Source organism: Eublepharis macularius, chromosome 7 (genome assembly GCF_028583425.1).
Source record: "Eublepharis macularius isolate TG4126 chromosome 7, MPM_Emac_v1.0, whole genome shotgun sequence".
NCBI lineage: Eukaryota > Metazoa > Chordata > Lepidosauria > Squamata > Eublepharidae > Eublepharis > Eublepharis macularius.
Window position 1 is genome coordinate 14,825,461 of NC_072796.1, and position 18,837 is coordinate 14,844,297.

Consider the following 18,837-nt stretch of genomic DNA (forward strand, 5'->3'; position numbering starts at 1 on the left):
CCTCGCAGGGTTGTTGTGAGGATGACCAACTATCGCTATTGCGCTGCGATGCATGGTTACAGAGGTGGCGTTTATCAGGTTGAGCGGCTAGGGGTGCCCCCCCTCTCCGCCGTTCTTATCAGGTCGGGGGTGGTCCTCTCAAAGGCGGTCTCGAACCGGCGGCGCTCCGATCTAGGCGAAAAGTTGCGAGCGCGCCGGCGAGCGAGCGCCGCCTTGGAAAGTGTTAATCAGGCGGGGGGAGCGGCGCGCGAGGAGCGCGGCCGTTCCCTCGAACGTCACTCGAGTGCGGGGGGTTAGTGAAGTGGCTGCGGCGCCTGGGGACCGGAGGCGCGCGCTCGCCGGGCTGGCTCCAGCCAGGTATTAGAGGCACCGAGCAATGTCTCCATTAGCGCGCCGCTCCTGCTCGCTCCGAAGCCAGCCGCGGCGGCCGGGGAGGCAAGCGACGGGCAGCCCTTTGTCATGGCCAGGTTCTCGCTAGGAGCTCCGGCGTGATTGCAGGTAAGAAGCCCGGGGCGGGGGGGGGGGGATCTATGGACTTCTTCCACCCCACCCCCCACCCCCCGCAGCCTGCCTTTCCCCCAGCAAGCCGGCTGGAGAGAGGCGAGAAAATACCTGTGATCAATCATCCCGCTTCGGCACCGCGGACGGAGGGAGCGCACCGAGCAGTGCCAGGCGCACATGGCTTTTGCTGGGGATGGGGGGGGGGCGTTGTTTGGTACAGGGCTCAACTTTCGCTGGATTCTGGTTTTGGGGGGGGTCTCGTTTGCTTGGGGGCCAGCAGACTTCTGCTAGGGATTCGCTTCCGGGGCTCGTAGCGCTTGCCCCCAAAGAATCGTGTTTTTTAAAGAGAGAGCGCGCTAGGAGTTTCTGACACGGAACTTCCCTGACACGTCTGGCTTTGCACGAAAGTTCGCTCGGGTAAGAGGCAGGCGAGCGGTGCTTGCAAGGAGAGACGGCGATCTGGGGACACCGGGCAAAGGGACGGTTGGCCGGGGCTTTTGGGGGGGAGGGTGCAGGGGAGGGCTTTTCACCGCTGCAAAACTTTAGCATGTGATAAACTCACACCTTTTGTATTTGGGGGTCTCAAGACTGCCGGGAAAATCCCCCATCCCAGCGTTCCTGAAAGGAGCAATTAGCAAGGCACTCTGCACATGCTCGGAAGCATTGTTTCCCTACGATTTCACCCGCATTGCCGTTGGAAATTGGTCCTGGGGGAGCCCTGCTTTAAATCCGCATTAGATGCCAATCTGCAAGCAGCTTCTCTTTCCTTGTTGGAAGAAAACTTGGGGGAGACACTTCGGGGGCAGGTGAGGCTCGGCCCCTTCCTTCCCGTGCTTGGAAGTCGATCCGTCGTTTTTGATCCACAGGAATAAGCGCGCTTTAGAGTCTCTGAACGGTTATGCCTTCCAAAAGAAACTGATCTCAAACTTTGGGGAGCGGGCTAGGACGGGTGGATCCAGGCGCACGAAGCCCCGGATCCCAGCGTGTGCCTGAAAACCCAATGGAGCTACGGCTGATCTTCGAGCGGGCTGCCGGAGCAACCTTCTCGTCTGTAAGTCAAGAAAAACCCCGCGGCATTTAGCTTTCGGCTTCTCGTCTCCAGAGCCAAGCGAAAAAGTTCAGCTACTTGGGAAGCCTCGGCTCCGCTTCCATTCCAAGGGTCTGTGATTCCCCGCTTCTGTGACACGGATTAAGTACCACCAAATGTACCATACCAGACAGGTCCCAGCCGTGTTTAGAAAAAGGATCACGGTTGATTACTCCGGAGGGTTCTTCTCCAATGGATCGTTCTTCCTGAGCCATTGACTGGGGTGCACAAACCAGAAGCGACCGTTTCTCTGCTTGATTAAAACCTGCAGACCCAAACAGCCTTACCTGCCGGGGCCTGCTTCCAGCCACCCGCTTCTTCCTTCGCACGTTTGCTCGACAGATAGGGGCGAAAGCTACAGAGAGAAATTTGGTCTCCGGTTTCTTAACTGTAGGTCTGTAACGCATAGAAGGCAGGCGAGGTTTTTTTTTAAAAAACTGGTTCTGACTTGGGGAAGGGTAATTCACGTCTCGGGGGGTCCCCACTGCTTTCAGCTTTGCAAAGGGACGTCCTGTTTGGCTCAGGGGGCTGTACAGGGGTCTATTTCTTGCACTGAGAGCTGGACGCGCAGGTTGCTTTGCTTTGTTAAGGTAGCAGCAAGGAAAATGCATGTCCTGGAACCAAGTTGCTCCTTAAGGTGAATCTTGCGCGTCCTTTCCGAGGATCCCAACGTGGGCAAGGGACTCCCCTCCTCGCTTTCCTTTCCCCCCTGGGGGCTCAGCGTTGCCACCTACCCTAGAAATGGCGAACAAGCGCCCCTGAAGCCCAAACAGTCCGTTTTCGAAAAGCGCAGCTCCTTTGGGCGGCAGGGATGAAGTCCACTTACCGGGAATCCAGTCCCGTTGAACTTTCCGGGACTTACTTCCGTGTAAGCTTTCACGGGGATTAGTTCCAACCCGGTTGACTTTGCTGGAAATAGCGTGGAATTTGAAATAAGGGTTTGGGGGAGAGAAACTTTGAAAAAAGGAGGCCGGGGCCAAAATACTACCGGGACTGATCACCGGCAAGTTTACTTGACAGTAAGTCCCGCTTGGTTTTCTAGGGCTTACTTTCGTGTAGGGTTGCAACCGTGCCGCCCAGTCTTGGGGATGCATGGTGGCAAAGCAGTTCGGCTGCCAGCGGAGCGACTTCCCAGAAAAGTGTGCTTAGGAGCGCAGCCTAAAGCTGCAGGCCTTTGCCGGTTTACTCGGAAGGAAGCCCTGACAGAACTCTGCTTCTGTATGTTACAGGTCATTCAGTTATAGCGCAGGCCTATGCTCACTTACCTGGGAGTAAGCCCCACTGAATACAGCGGGACTGCTTCTGAGTAAACCTGCCTGGGATCGCTCTGGTGCGATTCCCACCATCGGGTTTAAGAAGGAACCTCGAATCGGAGTTGTGGTTAGCGAATCGGAGCAGGAAAAGAGCGCAGGAACCGGTGGCAGGTCGGGGGGGGGGGTGCCTTCAAATGCAAAATGGCCTCTGATCCAAGGGCCGGGGGAGAGGGACTAGTTTCCAGCCCCGCGGGTTAATAAACTGCCCGGTCCCCTTTTCCAAGCTCGCCAACTCTCCTCGGTCTCCACCAGGTTAGTTAATTGCAGCGTTTAACGCCCAGCGCTTCAAAAGATCAGGGCGGCCTCCCCCGCCCCGTCCCCCCCCCCCCCAGCAGCCCCTGGCCAATGACGCGCCTGCATGTTGCAGCCCACAAACCCCAGACCACCAGCAACCTATAAGCTGGCCGGGCGCCTCGACTCCCCTCGCCCTCCGCAGTCCTAGGATGCCTTCCCGCGGAAGAAACTCCCGCTGGGTTTGACCTTCTGCGATCCAGGCGCCGGCTTCGGGTTCCTCGCGATTCTCTGGTGTTAGATGGCTTTGGAATCGAACGGGCAAAAAGCCAGGCGCCCTCTTGGCAGAGTCCAGGTCGCTCCTTGCAAGGAGAAAGCTAGTGGTTTCCCCCATGGATCGGTTCCGCCTTTCGTCGAGAAGGGAGGACTTTTGGCAAGGCAGGGAGGGAAGGGGGAGAAATCCCTTTCAGGACAATTAAAACAAAGAGGAAATCGATCCCTGCCCGCATCCGTCCCAGAGGGTGGTCCCGCTGTATTTCTTCTTAGTTTAAGCGTTTGCATTCAGGCCTTTCCCCTAATGAACTCAAAAAGTTTGGTGAAGTATAGGGTCTCCACTGGACCTAAACCAGTTGAGCCACTTAGAAGTTATCTGTGGGTTGTGGAGACTAGTGGTTAGATTCTAGGATCCGGCCCGGGAGGCCTTTCAGTAAGCCCTACCAGACTCAGCGAGAGCTGGGGATCCTGCATGTGTCAGTCGACTTCACCGGCTGCCGGATCGGGTGTCCTTGGCCGCTGGCAGGCTTTGCTCCTGAAAACTCCCTTGGCCCACCGGCCGACGCAGCTCGCCTAAACACGCGCCATAACTACCCTTAACCCCTCCACTCCTAGGCGCGGTTACCCGCAAGCCTTTTGCTGAACAATGCAGGGCCTGTGTCGACCAGTCAGCTTGGATAGGATCGGGCTGTTACTTAGAAGTAAGCCCCCACCGATTTCAGTGGAGCTGGCTTTCCCCATTGTGTAGACGGGATCGGTGTTCCAGCCTCAGCGAGTGGCACCCTTAGCGCTTACTTAAGTGCCTACGGATCCCTGAATTTGCAGACTGGCGTCTCGGATCAGGACCTCCCCCCCCCCCCCCGCTTTTGGGCCTCCTCCCGGGCTGCCTTTTTCCCTGCGCTCCTCGACGAGCCACGTCTTTGCCTCGGTAAATTATAGCAATTACGCGCCAGAGCTGATTATATTAGGTGTGCTGCGGTCTCCAGATAGTCATCCATCACCCGCAATCGAGCTGTCAGAACGGGCAGCTCCGTCCCTGGGAGGCAGCGAGTCTTCCAGCTGGGGAGAAGAAGGGAACATCATCATTAATTAGAGTGTGACCCCGAGGCGATTCACATGTCTGAACCCAGGCAGCCTCTACCAGCAAGCCTGCACGCCTTTCCTCGCCTCCTTCCGCCCCAGCGGCCCTCCCCTGCGCGCACGCACATGCCGGAGGCTCCCGAAGGCGCGGATCGCTCGCCCACGGAACTCTTCCCTTAGCCACGTTGACAAACAGCGCCCAAGCAAAAGGCCCGGAGGTGGAGAGAGCAGCGCTCTAGCGATATTACGCGGCGCCAGGATTGGACAGGATTTCTTCAGAACTAATCAGCATGCAGGAATTGGAATGGATGGGGTGATGTGGAAGAAGCGTGGCTGACAGTTTACACCGGGCCTGGCCTTCGGATCCAGAACCAGGCATCTGTTGCGCACTCATGCCTTTGACCCAGCCCGGCTGCTGCCTGACCAAGCTTGGATGCTGCTTAGGCTAGGGCTTTGGTGACCCTCCACAGAAGGGTCGTTCTTCTGCTGGAATCAGAAAGATGCTCGCTGAAGCGCACTTTCTCTGCAACCGGCCCTCCTTCCGAACCCGAGTTGCACTGTCTAGCGAACTCCCGGAGCTTCTCTCGCTTTCGTTTGTTGGTCCTTTGAAAATTTCGGAAGTCTGTGGAATAAAAACCAGCAGCTGCTTCCGGTCCACGGCATGCTTCCTTGGAAGTAAGACCTCTGCAACGGGCGTAGGACCCAAGGGCTATAGCTTGCAGATGAGAGAAGCCGCGAGGAAACTCTTCCACCTCTATGAAAATGAGATCTGTTTTGCTTCTGAGGTCAACGAAATGCGGGTTTCTTATCCAAGGTGGGTTCCAGCGACCTGGGCTACTGACATGAGAAATGGCCAGAGGCTTTATAATGAAATGTCACCCTAGTCAACTGAAACGTACTACTAGATAGCCTGATGAAACAAATAAAAACCCAACAGGAGGCTTCTGAATCATGCTCAAGCTCGGAGTCTGGCGAGCCTCCAAGACTAGAAGTGTTCTTATGGGAAGAACTCCACCTCTTGGGAAGGCACGAATTAACTACCATGCACGTTAGACTTCCCATTCTTTTAATTCATCAGGGCGAGGAGAGAGTGACAGCTGTTCGAAGCCACGTCACCAGAACTTTGTCGGTTGTGAACACGAGTTGGATGTCAGAGAGAACACTTTTTTTTAATGACCGACTAAACCAGGCCAGCCAAGCTGAGCTCCTGGATTAATAATCTGATCTGAAGGCCCAGAGCCAGGTATGATTCAAACTAGCCACTGCTGGCTTTGCACGATGTTCAGTTGAATTGATGGAAACCATAAGAATAAAGGAAGATAACAGTAGATTAGAAGGAAAGGGAAAGGAAGCCGAGGATAAAGGTAGACATGTAATAAAGGATATATAGTGAGTATGACCAGCAGTTCCAGAAAATAACAATTACAAACCGGGTGGTATTGAACCAGGTGTGGGAATGTGAAGACTTACAAAATACTTAACAAAGAGCGTAGTTATTCCGCCTGCTGAAGAGCCCTGTGTAGCCAAGAAACCTGTCTACCGTTCACACAGAAAAGTCCAGCCACTAAGAGAGAGATGAGGATCCAGCGATTGTTGTATAGAAGTGAAGTGGCTGAGCTATGAACCAGGAGGTTCTCTGCTCCAACCCCGCCTCTAACCAGACTTCGTTAGCTTTATGAGGAGCCTTTCTCCTCATCAGAATTCAACCTGGCAGGGTTGTTGTGTGGATTATACCAAGTTCATTGAAGCCAGCAGGGGTGCGGCTGGATTTTGCTGATTGCAAACCAAGTTAACTTTCAAAAAGATAACGTCTTGCCCGAGGTGCGCTCTGTCTGTCCACCTTTTGCATACCAAGAAATCAAGATAACTTCCCCCTTTCCTCTCCCCCAAGCCACTTTTTTAAGCAGTCCCCACCCACCACCCCTAAAATTCCCCAGAAGAGTCGGCCTAAAAGCCTTTCTAAATATACGCTCCGGTGAGGGAACCTGGGAACAGAGATTTGGAGGGGGCGGGGATCGCTTTCCCGGGGGGCAGCGGCGAAACTCCTTTCACCAGTTGCTTTAAACGCCTGGCTGGCGCGGGAGTGCCCTTCCCGGGCCTCGTTTGTAAGTGGGACTGATGATTATTGCTGGGGAGGGCAGGGGGGGAGAAGTGGCCGGCAGCTGCTCATTAATTAATTTCTAATTAAGGGCGCTTCCCACCCTTCAGTGATCTGCGCGCGGCACTTGATTCCTCAGCAGCAGATTATTGGCCTCGGAAGCGCAGCGCCGAGTCCGTTCAAATCCGTCGGGAGCTTCGCCATTGGCTTGAACGGAGGCGGAGCGGGCGCGGGTTTTATTGACCCGGTTCCCGGCTCCGGCGTGCTCCGCGCTCCCTTTTCCAGCCGGCTGTGACTCTCGAAAGCCCTACCGCGATTTTTGTCAGTCTTATAGGTGCTCCTGGACTCTTACTCTGTTCTACCCCAACGTATGTGTACACAGACGCGGGAGCGCGCGCGTGCACGCGCAGGACTCGCACACAACCGCAGCCAATTTCTGTTTTCTCCCCCCACACACACACTAGGTATTGGGCTTGACTTGTGGTCTCTATCCCGCCCCCCCATTGTTTTTCTTTTTAGTTCCCTGTCTGTATGTGGGCAGAATATATGGATTTCCTCCTGCCCGGCCACGTCCGTCGTATAGCGCTGGCCTCCTTGGGTGTTAAGATGAACCGGGTGCAGCTATGTCCTCCCCCCCCCCCCCGGGAAAAAGTTTCAGGTCCCCCTAGCTGAACTCAAGGCCCTTTTCTGCTTGGTCCCCTAAGCCTCCAGGACTCTGCAAGTTACCCATCGGTGGGGGACAGCACGGCGGAGGAAAGCTGCCGCCGGCGCTCGCGGATCCGACGCCTCTCCTGGAGCCCCGGACGCGCCCGGCTGCCATGTCCTACCCCCAGTTCGGGTACCCCTATTCTTCGGCTCCCCAGGTAAGACCCGCCGGCCTCCTGGGGCGCGGGGCCCGAGCCTTTGTGCTGCAGTGGCGAAGAGGTGGGGCGGGGGCGCCTCCTTTCTCCCAAGTAAAGAACGTGATGCAGTCTGGCTGGATCGGGAACGGACAGGGAGAGGCCCTAGGAGAGCTGGGGGGGGGCAGCGCGTCCTTGGGAGGGAGCCCCGCTGGAATCTGAGGCGCTTACTTCCAAGGAAGCGTGGTCAGGGTCGGGTTGGGAAAGGAGGGTCGTTTCGCCATTGCCTCGGAAGCGAATCCGGTGCACGGCTCTTCCAGGGCTCCGGATCCTTGGATCTGGCTTCGGAGAGGTTTACTGAGGGTCAGGGAGAGGGAAAGTGGGAGGATCCAACTCATTTACAGGAAGTCAGTGGGATTACTCGGGAGTAGGCAGGCGGAAGTGGAAGAAAACCAGACGTCTCCTGGCCAGGTATGCAAGTCCGCTCGGCGGACTCCAGGCGTGGAAGGTGGGCGAGCCCCGCGCAGTTTAGTGGAGCTCCGTCGGTTTCAGCGAGCTCGGCTCAACCGCCTTCCGGACCGCTCCGTTTAGCTCTTGCCTGGCCGAAGCAGCGCCCGGAGGAGTTGTGGAGGATCTGCGGCTCGAACGAAAACGCCAGGGCGCAAGCCCAGGTGAGGTTCGGGCAGCTTTTTGTTGTACAAAAGAGGGGGGGGACCGGGGTATCAAAGCCCTGAAGGCTGTAAAGGCTGCGATCCTCGGGACCCTTCCTTGGAAGTAAACGCCGTGAAAAGTCACTGGACTCGAAAGAAACGTGCTTGGGTCCCCAAAGAGAATTCGAAAGCCCGGCCAGAAGGAACGAATCGCAGCCAGGCTTCAAAACTTTCCTTCCCCCCCCGCCCCTCTTAACACGTGTGAATTGATACCTTATAGGACAACCCTTCCCCCCTGGTGTTTAATGAGCATATTCAGTGTCCGATCCACAAAACCAATTTGGCATCCAGTCGAGGCTGCCTAATAAAAATCACTTAACACGGATTAGTTACCCCGCAGTACGTGCCTTCTCCTGACTCAACGGGGGTGATTAAAAACTGGTTGGAGTCGGGCTCCTCGCCCCTTTCTTAGAGGGGGGGGAATCTGAGCCTTCATAGGAATGGGTACCGGCCACTTCGGCACAACTTTGCCCTTAGAGGAGCAGCAAGCTCGGCCTTTGGTTTTGTATGACCAGCTATTCCGAGGTAGCTTGGGCAGAACCTCGTAGGGAGGGCAACAGATTATCTGGGTTACTTTACAACGGAGCGGAAGGGTCCAAACTCATAGCCGTTCAAATTCGATGGAAACATTTGCTGGGGGAGGGGGCGGTGATCGGTAGTGTTAAAGTTTCATCGAGTCTGAACCCAAAATATCCTCGAAGTTACTGCTTAATAAGTCAGTCCCTGGAGTCTCAATAGCCTCCAGCCACCCCTCTTTCATTGTATTAACTTCACTTATACCCCACTTTTCTTCCCAATGGCAACTCCCAAAAAAACCATTACTAACTTGTATAGAACCTCCACTCAATGGAATCAAGCAATTTTGTCTGCAAAGAGCCTCATATGAATTAATTTATTCACTTCCTTTATGTCCTACTTTCCTCCAGTGGGGACCCAAAGCTGTGTATATGATTCTTCTCTCCTCCAGTTTATCCTCACAACAACCCTGTGAGGTAGGGAGGGCTGAGTGTGGGGGGTTCTCCCAAGGTTACCCAGTGACCTTGCATGGCAGAGTGGAGGTTCGAACCTGGTTTTCCCTGATCCTACTCTGACACTCTGTTGTAGGATAAAGTTGCAGAGCTTATTAATGAAGTGGAAATAAGTAGACAGGCTTCTGTGGTTTTCGCTCTTAAACATACTTTTACTACGTATCAGGGGAAAGGGTACGTTTGGTGAGAAAATAAATGAACAGTTAAGTATCTCCTACATCTTTACATCTTGGTGATCAGACTAGAAGAGAAGAGAGACTAAACTGCAGACTGAACAAAGCGCAACAAACACCTTAGTATATGTTGCTAGTCAGGGCTTTTTTTCAGCGGAATGTGGTGGAACGGAGTTCCGGCACCTCTTAAAAATGGTCACATGGCCAGTGGCCCCACCCCCTGATCTCCAAACAGAGGGTAGATTGCCCTCCTGCAATCTAAACTCTCCTCTGTCTGGAGATCAGGGGATGGGGGCCACCAGCCATGTGACCATTTTCCCCACGGCAATTTAAACTTTAAAAAAAAAAAAACCTTGTTCCAGCTGACCCAAAGTGATGTGGTCTTGAGTTCCACAGCTGAGTTCCACCACCACTTTTCCCAGGAAAAAGCCCTGTTGCTAGTCCATTACCCCACCCCACCCCAACTGGTTCATCCAATAGATAATCCTTGATCTAAGACTTCTATGAGGGGAACTTTTCCTCAAGGACTAAGTGGTCCTATGCTAACTAGCTATCTGACTAAACAAACAGAACAACAATTTAACTCTTTCATGACTGAACGTAGGATGCTTGCTAAGATCCCAACACTAACCATTACACCTCAAAATAGTGAAGAGTCCAGTGGCACCTTTGAGACTAACCAACTTTATTGTAGCATAAGCTTTGGAGAACCACAGCTCTCTTCGTCAGATGCATCTGACGAAGAGAGCTGTGGTTCTCGAAAGCTTACGCTACAGTAAAGTTGGTTAGTCTTAAAGGTGCTACTGGACTCTTCACTATTTTGCAGTTGCAGACTAACAGGACTCCTCTGGATCCACTACACCACACTGTCTCATTATCCTCCCACCACTGTCTGCCATATGGAGGCGTTGATACTGACCTTCAGGGCAGAGTGGGGTTTCGAACCCAGGTCTCCGGGTCCTAGTCTGACATTGTCCCCTTTTGTCCTCCTAGTTCCTGATGACCACCAATTCCTTGACCACTTGCTGTGAGACCAGCGGTAGGACCCTGACGGACTCGGGGGCGGCGGCCTCGGCCCAGACCCCCGTCTATTGCCCGGTGTACGAGAGCCGGCTGCTGGCCACCGCCAGACACGAGCTCAACTCGGCCGCTGCCCTGGGGGTCTACGGGAATCCCTACACCAACAGCCAAGGCTATGGCAACTACGTGGCCTACGGGAGCGAGGCCTCCGCCTTCTACTCGCTGGTAAGTCCCTCTGGCTGGCTTTATGGTGCAGTCCTCCGTGGAGTTACCCCAGTCCAAGCCGGTTTGTTTTGATGGGCTTAGACGGGCACGACTCAGCAGAGGTTTGCACTGTCGGTCGGATGCTTTTGCTTCATGCCCCACAAGCAAGGAGGTGGGGGAATTACTGTACAGATGTGTCCCATATACACGCAGTGGGCACGATCCGAGCAGGGCGAAAAACGATCGAGCAATTCATAGCAGGAATAGACTTGGCGAATAAGTGACCCTACAGCGTGCAATTGTTTAAGAAGGTGCAGAAAACAACACCCTGCGGATCTCTGTTTCGCCACATTATGAGATTCTGAAATCCCTACGGAAATGAGTCTAACCTGTCTACTGGCCCAAGATCTGGGGTTTGCTCGTTGCGGTTTGAATACCCTCAAACGGGCCACTCTACTAGTCCTCCGGAGAGGAGAGGGGGGCGAGATCTAGCCAGATGAGTAAAAACAATGACTTTGCATGGGAAAGAGAAATGGACAGGCCCGCGAGGGCTCGCTGAAGTCTGAGCATGCGCCTTGCCTCCTAGGAGGCGGAGAATGTGGAGGACAGCGGCGTGTCAGTTGCAAGCGGGGGCGGCGTGGAGAAATTGACCTGGGATTTGCAATATGCTGGGGGAGCGTCATTCATTCTCTTCGCCACTCCGGGGTTCCCCCTGACTCCAAACTTGTAAAATTGGGTGGAAAACATTTGATGAGAGGATGCCACAGTTAGAGATCGGCCGGACATTAATGCATCTTTGCATGCTTCACCAGGGCGCCCCATTTGAGTCCAGCCGCCGGGCGGGACCCTCTTCCAAAGGAGTAGGTCCCACCTGCCTCTGCGGATCATTTCGGATCCCAGAGAGGCAGCCACAGTGGCTTTCCTTTCGAACCTTCCCTACCCACAGCAGGCCAATCCTATACTTCTCCAAAGGCCCGTAGATTTCAAATGGGCTGGGTGGCGCGGCCTGGATCGTCGAGCCCGAAGCAAATTCGACCTTTCCACTTGCACGTTTGTGCTTGCTCGTTCTTAGTCAGGTTTTATTCCCTGTCGTGGGTCGTCGATTGAATCCCAGTTCTAAAATCAAAAAGAGTCCAGTAGCACCTTTAAGACTAACCAATTGTATTTTATTGTAGCATAAGCTTTCGAGAATCAAGTTCTCTTCATCAGATGCCTGATCCGAACTGGTCAAATACTGGTCTGTATTTGACCAGTTCGGATCAGGCATCTGATGAAGAGAACTTGATTCTCGAAAGCTTATGCTACAATAAAATACAATTGGTTAGTCTTAAAGGTGCTACTGGACTCTTTTTGATTTTGCTACTACAGACTAACACGGCTAACTCCTCCAGTTCTAAAATGGTCTTCAAAGTGTTATTGGACCCGGATCTGGGTCTTCCACTGCAAACCGGTTGTTGTTATTAATATTATTCCTCCGCCTTTCTCACCGAGATGCAAGGCGGATCACACAGTGCAATTGAAAGGGCCAACACGGCTACCCCACCCGAAAAAAAAAATTTAAGCTCCTCTTTGGTTAGTAGGAAGGGAGGCAGTAGAATAGAAGGGAGCGTGCTTGAAATATTAAACCGAAGATTTGAGGCATGCTTTTAGGAATAACACAGGAAGAGCGGGCACTTTGAGTCCCTTTAGAAGCAGGTCTACTCGGAAGTAAGTCCCAGTTTACTCAATGGGTCTTACTCCCGGGAAAGTGTTCTTAGGATTGCAGTCCGTGATCTCAGTGCAATGCAATGTTAGGCGGGGGCGGCCAGTCTTAATGTGTTGATTTCAGTGGGTCCAGACTGGAGAAACTCTGGACTGCACGGTTAAATCCGTGCTTAAGTCCTTCCCGCGACTATTAATGGACTTTTTATTTCTGCTGAATTGTGCCCGCGTATATCTCAGGCAAAAATATCACCCCTCCCTTGGCCGCTGCTGGCGGGGGAGGGGAGGGCTGACCAGCCGCCTGTCTTGCTTTCCTGTTGCAGAACAGCTTCGATTCCAAGGACGGGAGCGGATCTGCGCATGCGGGGCTGACTCAGGCGGCAGCTTACTACCCCTACGATCACACGCTCAGCCAGTATCAATATGACAGGTAAGAAACAAACTGCAATTAATCGCCAGGCGGGGGGAGAGGGGGAGGGCTGGTTGCCTGGACTGTGTTTCCTTCCCCTCTTTCCTTCCCCCATTTAAAGATGACTGCACCATTTGTGTGCATTTGTGCATTTATCAGATATTTGCATTTATCAAACATTTGCGCATTTATCAAACGTCAGCGTGGAGCAAAGGAGGGGCGAATGGGAAAAGGGGGCAGCCCTAAAGTTAGTGGCTACAATCTATGAACAATGTACATTTGATTGTCCTTTGTTTACGCTTTGAGTCATTCTCGTGTTACATCGGAGCTGAGCCTGTGATTTAAACCTCCACGTGTCCCCAGGTGCTGGTTTCCTTTATAAAGGAGAGGTGTGTTGGCTTTTTCGTATAAACAGGTGGACACAGATACCTGGGGGGGGGGGGGTGGAACATGGAAACGGGGCTAGTGAGTCCTGGATAAGCCATTTGGCAAAATGGAGCTTTTGCTCACAGAGGTCGGGATGCGCCGAATATTACTTGGATCTTATAAACACGGGCATCTCCCTAGAATTAATTTCCGAGTCGGTTTGTTTTTTTAAAAAAAAAATACCAATACCGGCTGCAAGAGGGGGAATTAATGATGGCCTGCCTTACAGGACAGTTTTAATGATCGCCTTCCACGAAGCGCTTCAGCAACGGAATGTGCTAGATAAATTCTAAGCGATGGGAGGCATACCTATGCGAACCGGCGCCTTAGGCTCCTTAAATCCCATTGACTTCAATGGAGATATTAAATAGCTCAATTGCGGCCCGGGATTGCAGCCACAAATCCCCTTTGAAGCTAACGGCCCAGCTCCCACGGACTTTAATGGAGCTGCGTAGCTTCTGCAAACGCCGATAAAGAAGTTATGTTTGTGTTTTGTCTGCTTGACGCGATAGCGGCTTTGTCGGTGCCCATGCACAGTGAAAGGGGTCTTGTTTGCCAGGCTAGACCCTCGATTCTCCTCTGAGTATCCAGGCGGCAAATGAGGGACTCTTGGCTTACACCGTTGGCCTGGGACGCGGGGACTTCCCAGGGATATCCCGACTCCAAATTGCCAACTCGATTTGCAAGTAAACATCATTGAAGGAGTGGAAGCCAGTGACATGAAGAAGGATGGAGTAGTGGTTAGAGTGTCAAACTAGGATCTGGGAGACCTGGAGTAGGGGGGTCCCCCCTTCTGCCATGAAAGCTCCCTGAGTGCTGTTGGCACAGTCTTCCTCTCTCACCCTAACCTTCCTCGCAGGGATGTTGTGAGGGCAAGCTGGGAAAGGACCATCTACACTATCTCTTTCCAGGCAAGACAAAAACGTGCCAGAGAGACAGGTGTAGACGCCCCGAGTCCATCCTAAGGAATAAACTGACTACAGAGGGACCGACTCAGGAATTGTCTTTGGGAATGGAGCGTTGGATGTTGCCTCAAAGGCACCGGGACGTTTGCCCCCTAACCTATCTGCATGAACCTTGAGCTCCTTCATTGGACGAGGGCCAGCGCAGGAGAAATCCCCGCGGACTCTTCTTTGAGTCTTGTTGCGCTGCCTTGAGCTTTTCACATTGCGCAACAGCCCATAAAGGGGGGGGGGGGCATCAAATTTCCAGTGCGCTAAAGGTGACAATGCATCTCATAAAATGATGCAGTCGCTTGGCAGTGTTTTCAAGCATTTAATCCCTGCGCAGAGAAGCAAGCGCCGGGCTGGTTTTAGCCCTCATCGGCTGGTCCTACCGCGCTGAACTGGACTGATCACTGCTGATTTAATCCAAGCTCTCTCTTTCTGTTCACAATTCAAAATAATAGGCTTGCCAGGGCCAGTTCACACATGCCCTGGCTGGTGCTTCGCTGCAGAAGTCAGTCCGCAGACAAACAGGTGATGCGAGCTGACATGACAGTTTTGTCTGCCCAGGGCTTGTCCACACCTACAGATTGGCCTTCGACTCCTTTCCACGTGTGAGCCAGTCCTTGGGAACCGGCGCCTTAACTCCGTTGCAACGCAATTTGTGTCCATGGCGTTAAACCTATGATGGCCTACTCACACGAGCAAATCCTCAGCGGGCGTTGCGGTGCCCTAAAGCGCGGCGCCTTGCACGTGTGAATCAGGCTGTTCGCCAGCACCCTTGCTCCGTCAGCCCAACGCGTGGTTCTTACTTTATAGAGATACAGTCCCATTATTTCGCGTGAATTAGGATACTCGTCCTCCCCCCCCCCCCCCTTTACGGCGTGTTAAACTATTCTTTTTATCTTCGGTACGGTTTGTCAAAGAACACACGCCAAGAATCTCCGCTTACACCGTTATCAACCTTTTAAACCCACTGGGTACGAATGACCTTTCCTCGGATGATGTACATTAAATATTCAAGTATAGCCCAATGTGTTCTGTGCTATTTCTTTCTTTTCATATATATCTCAAGAAGGAAAAGGGTAGGAGAGAGGTTTACTAATAATAGAAGAAATATTTGTATTAACGATTGCAGCCTCGGGTGACTTCGACGTTTTCTATCGGAGAGGTACTTTGGGGTGGATTCCCCCCCTCGAAGGATTTCCATCTTGCGTGTCCTGAAACTAAGCCTTCTTTGTCCATGTATTTTAAACTGGGGCCCTTTCCCTTCAGTTTCTGTTCTTCATCTAAGGCCGCCGTCCAGGCCAAGGTTGGATTCTCAAATGTTAAGATTAAATCGCACATAGTTCTTACTAAGCAGAGTTAGGCCCTTCTAAGCCCGTTGAAGTCAATGGGCTCTAAAGGGCGTGACTCTGTTTAGGACTACACTGCTGTTTTTAGGCGAATGGTATAATCAAGCAGCTAATCTTTCTGATGGGGGGGGGGCTGAATTGACAGTGCAATCCTAAACAGAGTTATTCCAGTCTAAGCCCATTGGAATCGATGGGCTTAGACTGGATCGCACTGTAAATTGAGCAGTTTACCAGCATCAGTGAAACAGGGGAGGGGGCTGCGAGAGAACCATTGCCTGCTATCTTAAGGAGAGTTACTCCAGTCTAAGCCCGTTGGAATCAATGGGCTTAGACTGGAGTAACTCTGCTCAGGATCGCGCCGTAGGAAACGGCCCAGACCCGCCTGCAACTTTGCTGGGTGAGACTTGAGACGTGGAGGGGCTCTGACCGAACTGCGCCCCTCCGCTGACCGCCTTCCCTTCCCCCCTTATTGCTGCCCGCAGATACGGCACCATGGACGGCGGGACGCGGCGCAAGAACGCCACCCGCGAGACGACGAGCACGCTGAAGGCCTGGCTGCAGGAGCACCGCAAGAACCCCTACCCGACCAAGGGCGAGAAGATCATGCTGGCCATCATCACCAAGATGACCCTCACGCAGGTCTCCACCTGGTTCGCCAACGCCCGGCGGCGCCTCAAGAAGGAGAACAAGATGACCTGGCCGCCCCGCAACAAATGCGCCGACGAGAAGAGGCCCTACGAGGACGACGACCAGGCAGAGGGCCCCGCGGAGAGCCTGAAGGGCGAGAAACTCGCGGGTATCTCCCCAAACTCCCTCCAGATCAGGGCAGCAGCCGGCCCCTCCCTTTATCCTGGAAAGCTATGGGGACGTGTATGGGGCAGGCAGGCACCCACCGCATAGGGACGTCCGGACACATCACAAATGGGGGGGGGCGATGTTCTAACCCGGCAGCTAATCTTTCTGATCAGCCAGAGGAGGTTTCTTCTGTCCATCCCTGAGGTCAAGAAACCGAACTCTTTTCGAAACCCCGGGCAGCTAAATGTGCCACCTGTTAATGGACGTGGAGGGAGGGTTTGCTGTGACGGGTAGTTCCAGCGGACCTTGAATAACGACGGAGGGAGGGGCAGAGCCAGCAACAGCCTTGTTCTGACTGCAGCTGTTTTCCTTTTAAGCTGTTTTATTTTATACAAATCCCCCTAAAAACGCATTAAGGAAGCTACGCTAATGCATAACATTCCGAGTCAACTTCTTGCTGACATCGCAATTCCCGGTCTGTAAAATGGGTGTAGTCAAATCAAGGTCCAGGAATTGCTACGGCTGGTGGGGATCAAAGTCCAGCTAGTCGCGGGTTGCGCTCCCAGCAGCTTCCGGTGGGGCCTGCAGGCGGTCCCCCACCCGGAGCAGGGAGGCTTCCTTCGGATAAACGCGAAAGGCCTTCTTGGTTCCAGACAAAGGCTGCCATCATAACCAGGCGCGCTTGGCGCATCTCGATCCAAGGGCTACAAAAACGGAGCGAGCGGGTGGCGCGCCACTGTCGCCCGGCACGTACCCATTTCTCTCTCTCTCTCTCCCCTTGCAGACCCGCCGAGCAAGGAGGACAAGGAGCTGGCCCTGAGCGACCTGGACGACTACGACCCGCTCGAGTCGGAGAGCTCGGAGGGCGAGCTGAAGGCGCCCGCCTTCGGCCACGTGGAGAGCGACGCCTGCCTCGACGAGGCCTGCAAGGAGCCCGCCCTGGAGCAGCGGCCCAAGAGCTGCCTCAAGGACCCGACGGCGGGCGCGGAGGGCTGCGAGGCGGCGGCGGCGGCGCTGCTGGGCGGGCGGGCGGTGCGGGCCAGCTGCGGGGAGTCCAAGGCGTGCTACCCGCCGCAGCCGCCGCCGCCGCAGCTCCTGGAAGGCGGCAAGCCGCGGATCTGGTCGCTGGCGCACACGGCCACCTCGCTGGCCCCGGCCGAGCTGCCGTCGTGCATGCTGAAGCGCCAGCAGGGGGCGTCGAGCGCCGCCAGCGCCCTGGCCCCGCCGGCCGGCAGCGGGGCCGAGCGGCCGGCCAAGGAGTCCCCGGTGGCCAACCTCAGGAACTGGGTGGACGGCGTCTTCCACGACCCGCTCTTCCGGCACAGTACTTTGAACCAGGCCCTGAGCGGCAGCGCCGTGTCTTGGGCGGCCGCCAAGGGCTCCCTCCTGGAGACGGGGCCGCTGGGCCGCTCGCTGGGCGCGGGCGCCGCCGCGCTCAAGGGCCAGGCGGACTCCGGCAAAGACTTCCTGGCCTTCCCCAAAGCAGGCGGCAAGATGTTCTGCTCCTAACGGCCGGACCCCGCCCGCCTCCCCGCCCCCCGGCCCGGGTGGGGGGAAGGCAAGACCGGGGAGGGGGCCAGAGAGACTGGACCGGACCGGACCGGAGGGGGCGGGTGGGGGAGAGCCCCAAACAGGACTTGGGGGAGAGAAGATGGAAACGGGAGACTTTCCTTCCCCAAAGGATTTCCAAAGCGCTGGTTTAAGGAAAGGGGGGGGAGGAAAAAAGGCGCCCCCGGCCCGCGGGACTTTCTTCGCTGCTCTTAGCAAGATTTTCACTCGGCTTCGACCTTAAGGGATCCGGGGCTTGGAGTTAGCCTAAGTCCGGAGCAGGACCCGGTGGTTCTAGAGGCGTGCTCCGGAGTTGGCCGTGGCACGTTTACAAGGCGCCAGGTTTGAATCCGGCTTCTTCGGGGAGGGGGAGTTGTTTGGCTTCTTGGGTTTTTTTTTTTTAATTTGTGGCATGCCAGTCTTAGTTACCAAAACAAAAGGAGGACTTCCTCGGACCTTTCCCCCCTTCCCCCTCCATAGTTAACGTCTCACCCGCGAAAGCAACACTTCCCCGAGTTAACACCATCGAGCACACTCACACGCCATTGGAACGGAAGAAATCAACTGTGTCGCGAAACAGATGTTCACGCCAGAAATAAATGGTCGCTTTCTCCAAGAGGTGCCCGATGAGTCGTGGTCTGTGTGCATTCGGCAACCGGGGGGGAAGGGCTTCCAGCGGCCGGCGATTGGGGCATGCACGCGGACTGGCGGCCGCCTCGGGCTGGATCGGGGCCTTTGGCTCCTGAACACGTGTCGCCTGATCACGTGCGTTCGGAAGGAAATCCTGGTGGGATTTCTGGTCTCTTGCTAAGACTGAGAGTTCGCAGTAGATCCCGCTCATTCCGTGGGTTCGCCTCCGTCTGCAGCCAGATCCCTAGACACGGCTGAGCGTGCATCCCAGTGAAATTTACTTCCGAGTAAACGTGCAGAGACTCCGGCTGGAAAGCTTTAACCGCTGAGACTAAAGATAGAAACCTCCACGGGCCAGATCCACAGAGGCGTTAGAGATGGCGCCACTTGCGACCTTAATAGGCCCAATAAATCGTCTGAACCCGGTTCAGGGTTGAGGCGCTAAACCGCTGACTGTAATTCTCGCAGAGAG

General features: G+C 54.5%; 1 protein-coding gene across 3 annotated transcripts; it reads left to right on the forward strand.

Annotated features, from left to right (window-relative positions):
- The first annotated feature begins 302 nt into the window (after nt 1-302).
- Nucleotides 303-18,345, forward strand: IRX4 (iroquois homeobox 4). Of its 3 annotated transcripts, none has more exons than XM_054985298.1 (6): nt 303-498; nt 7,288-7,446; nt 10,327-10,578; nt 12,582-12,688; nt 15,875-16,188; nt 16,972-18,345. In XM_054985298.1, the coding sequence occupies exons 2-6, from the start codon at nt 7,402-7,404 to the stop codon at nt 17,694-17,696; spliced, it is 1,443 nt and encodes a 480-aa protein (XP_054841273.1). In that variant the 5' UTR covers nt 303-498; nt 7,288-7,401; the 3' UTR covers nt 17,697-18,345. The 3 variants fall into 3 exon arrangements, with proteins under 3 accessions (XP_054841273.1, XP_054841276.1, XP_054841274.1); XM_054985299.1 differs by lacking the exon at nt 303-498 and adding an exon at nt 5,649-5,728; XM_054985301.1 differs by lacking the exon at nt 7,288-7,446.
- Nucleotides 18,346-18,837: the final 492 nt, after the last annotated feature.

What these genes read in the sequence shown, in the direction of transcription:
- IRX4 (XM_054985298.1), top strand. Translation starts at nt 7,402, where the DNA reads ATGTCCTACCCCCAGTTCGGGTACCCCTATTCTTCGGCTCCCCAG. An exon ending in CCTCCGCCTTCTACTCGCTG is followed by an intron (nt 10,579 to 12,581) that starts GTAAGTCCCTCT and finishes TTCCTGTTGCAG; the next exon opens with AACAGCTTCGATTCCAAGGA. An exon ending in GAAGGGCGAGAAACTCGCGG is followed by an intron (nt 16,189 to 16,971) that starts GTATCTCCCCAA and finishes CTCCCCTTGCAG; the next exon opens with ACCCGCCGAGCAAGGAGGAC.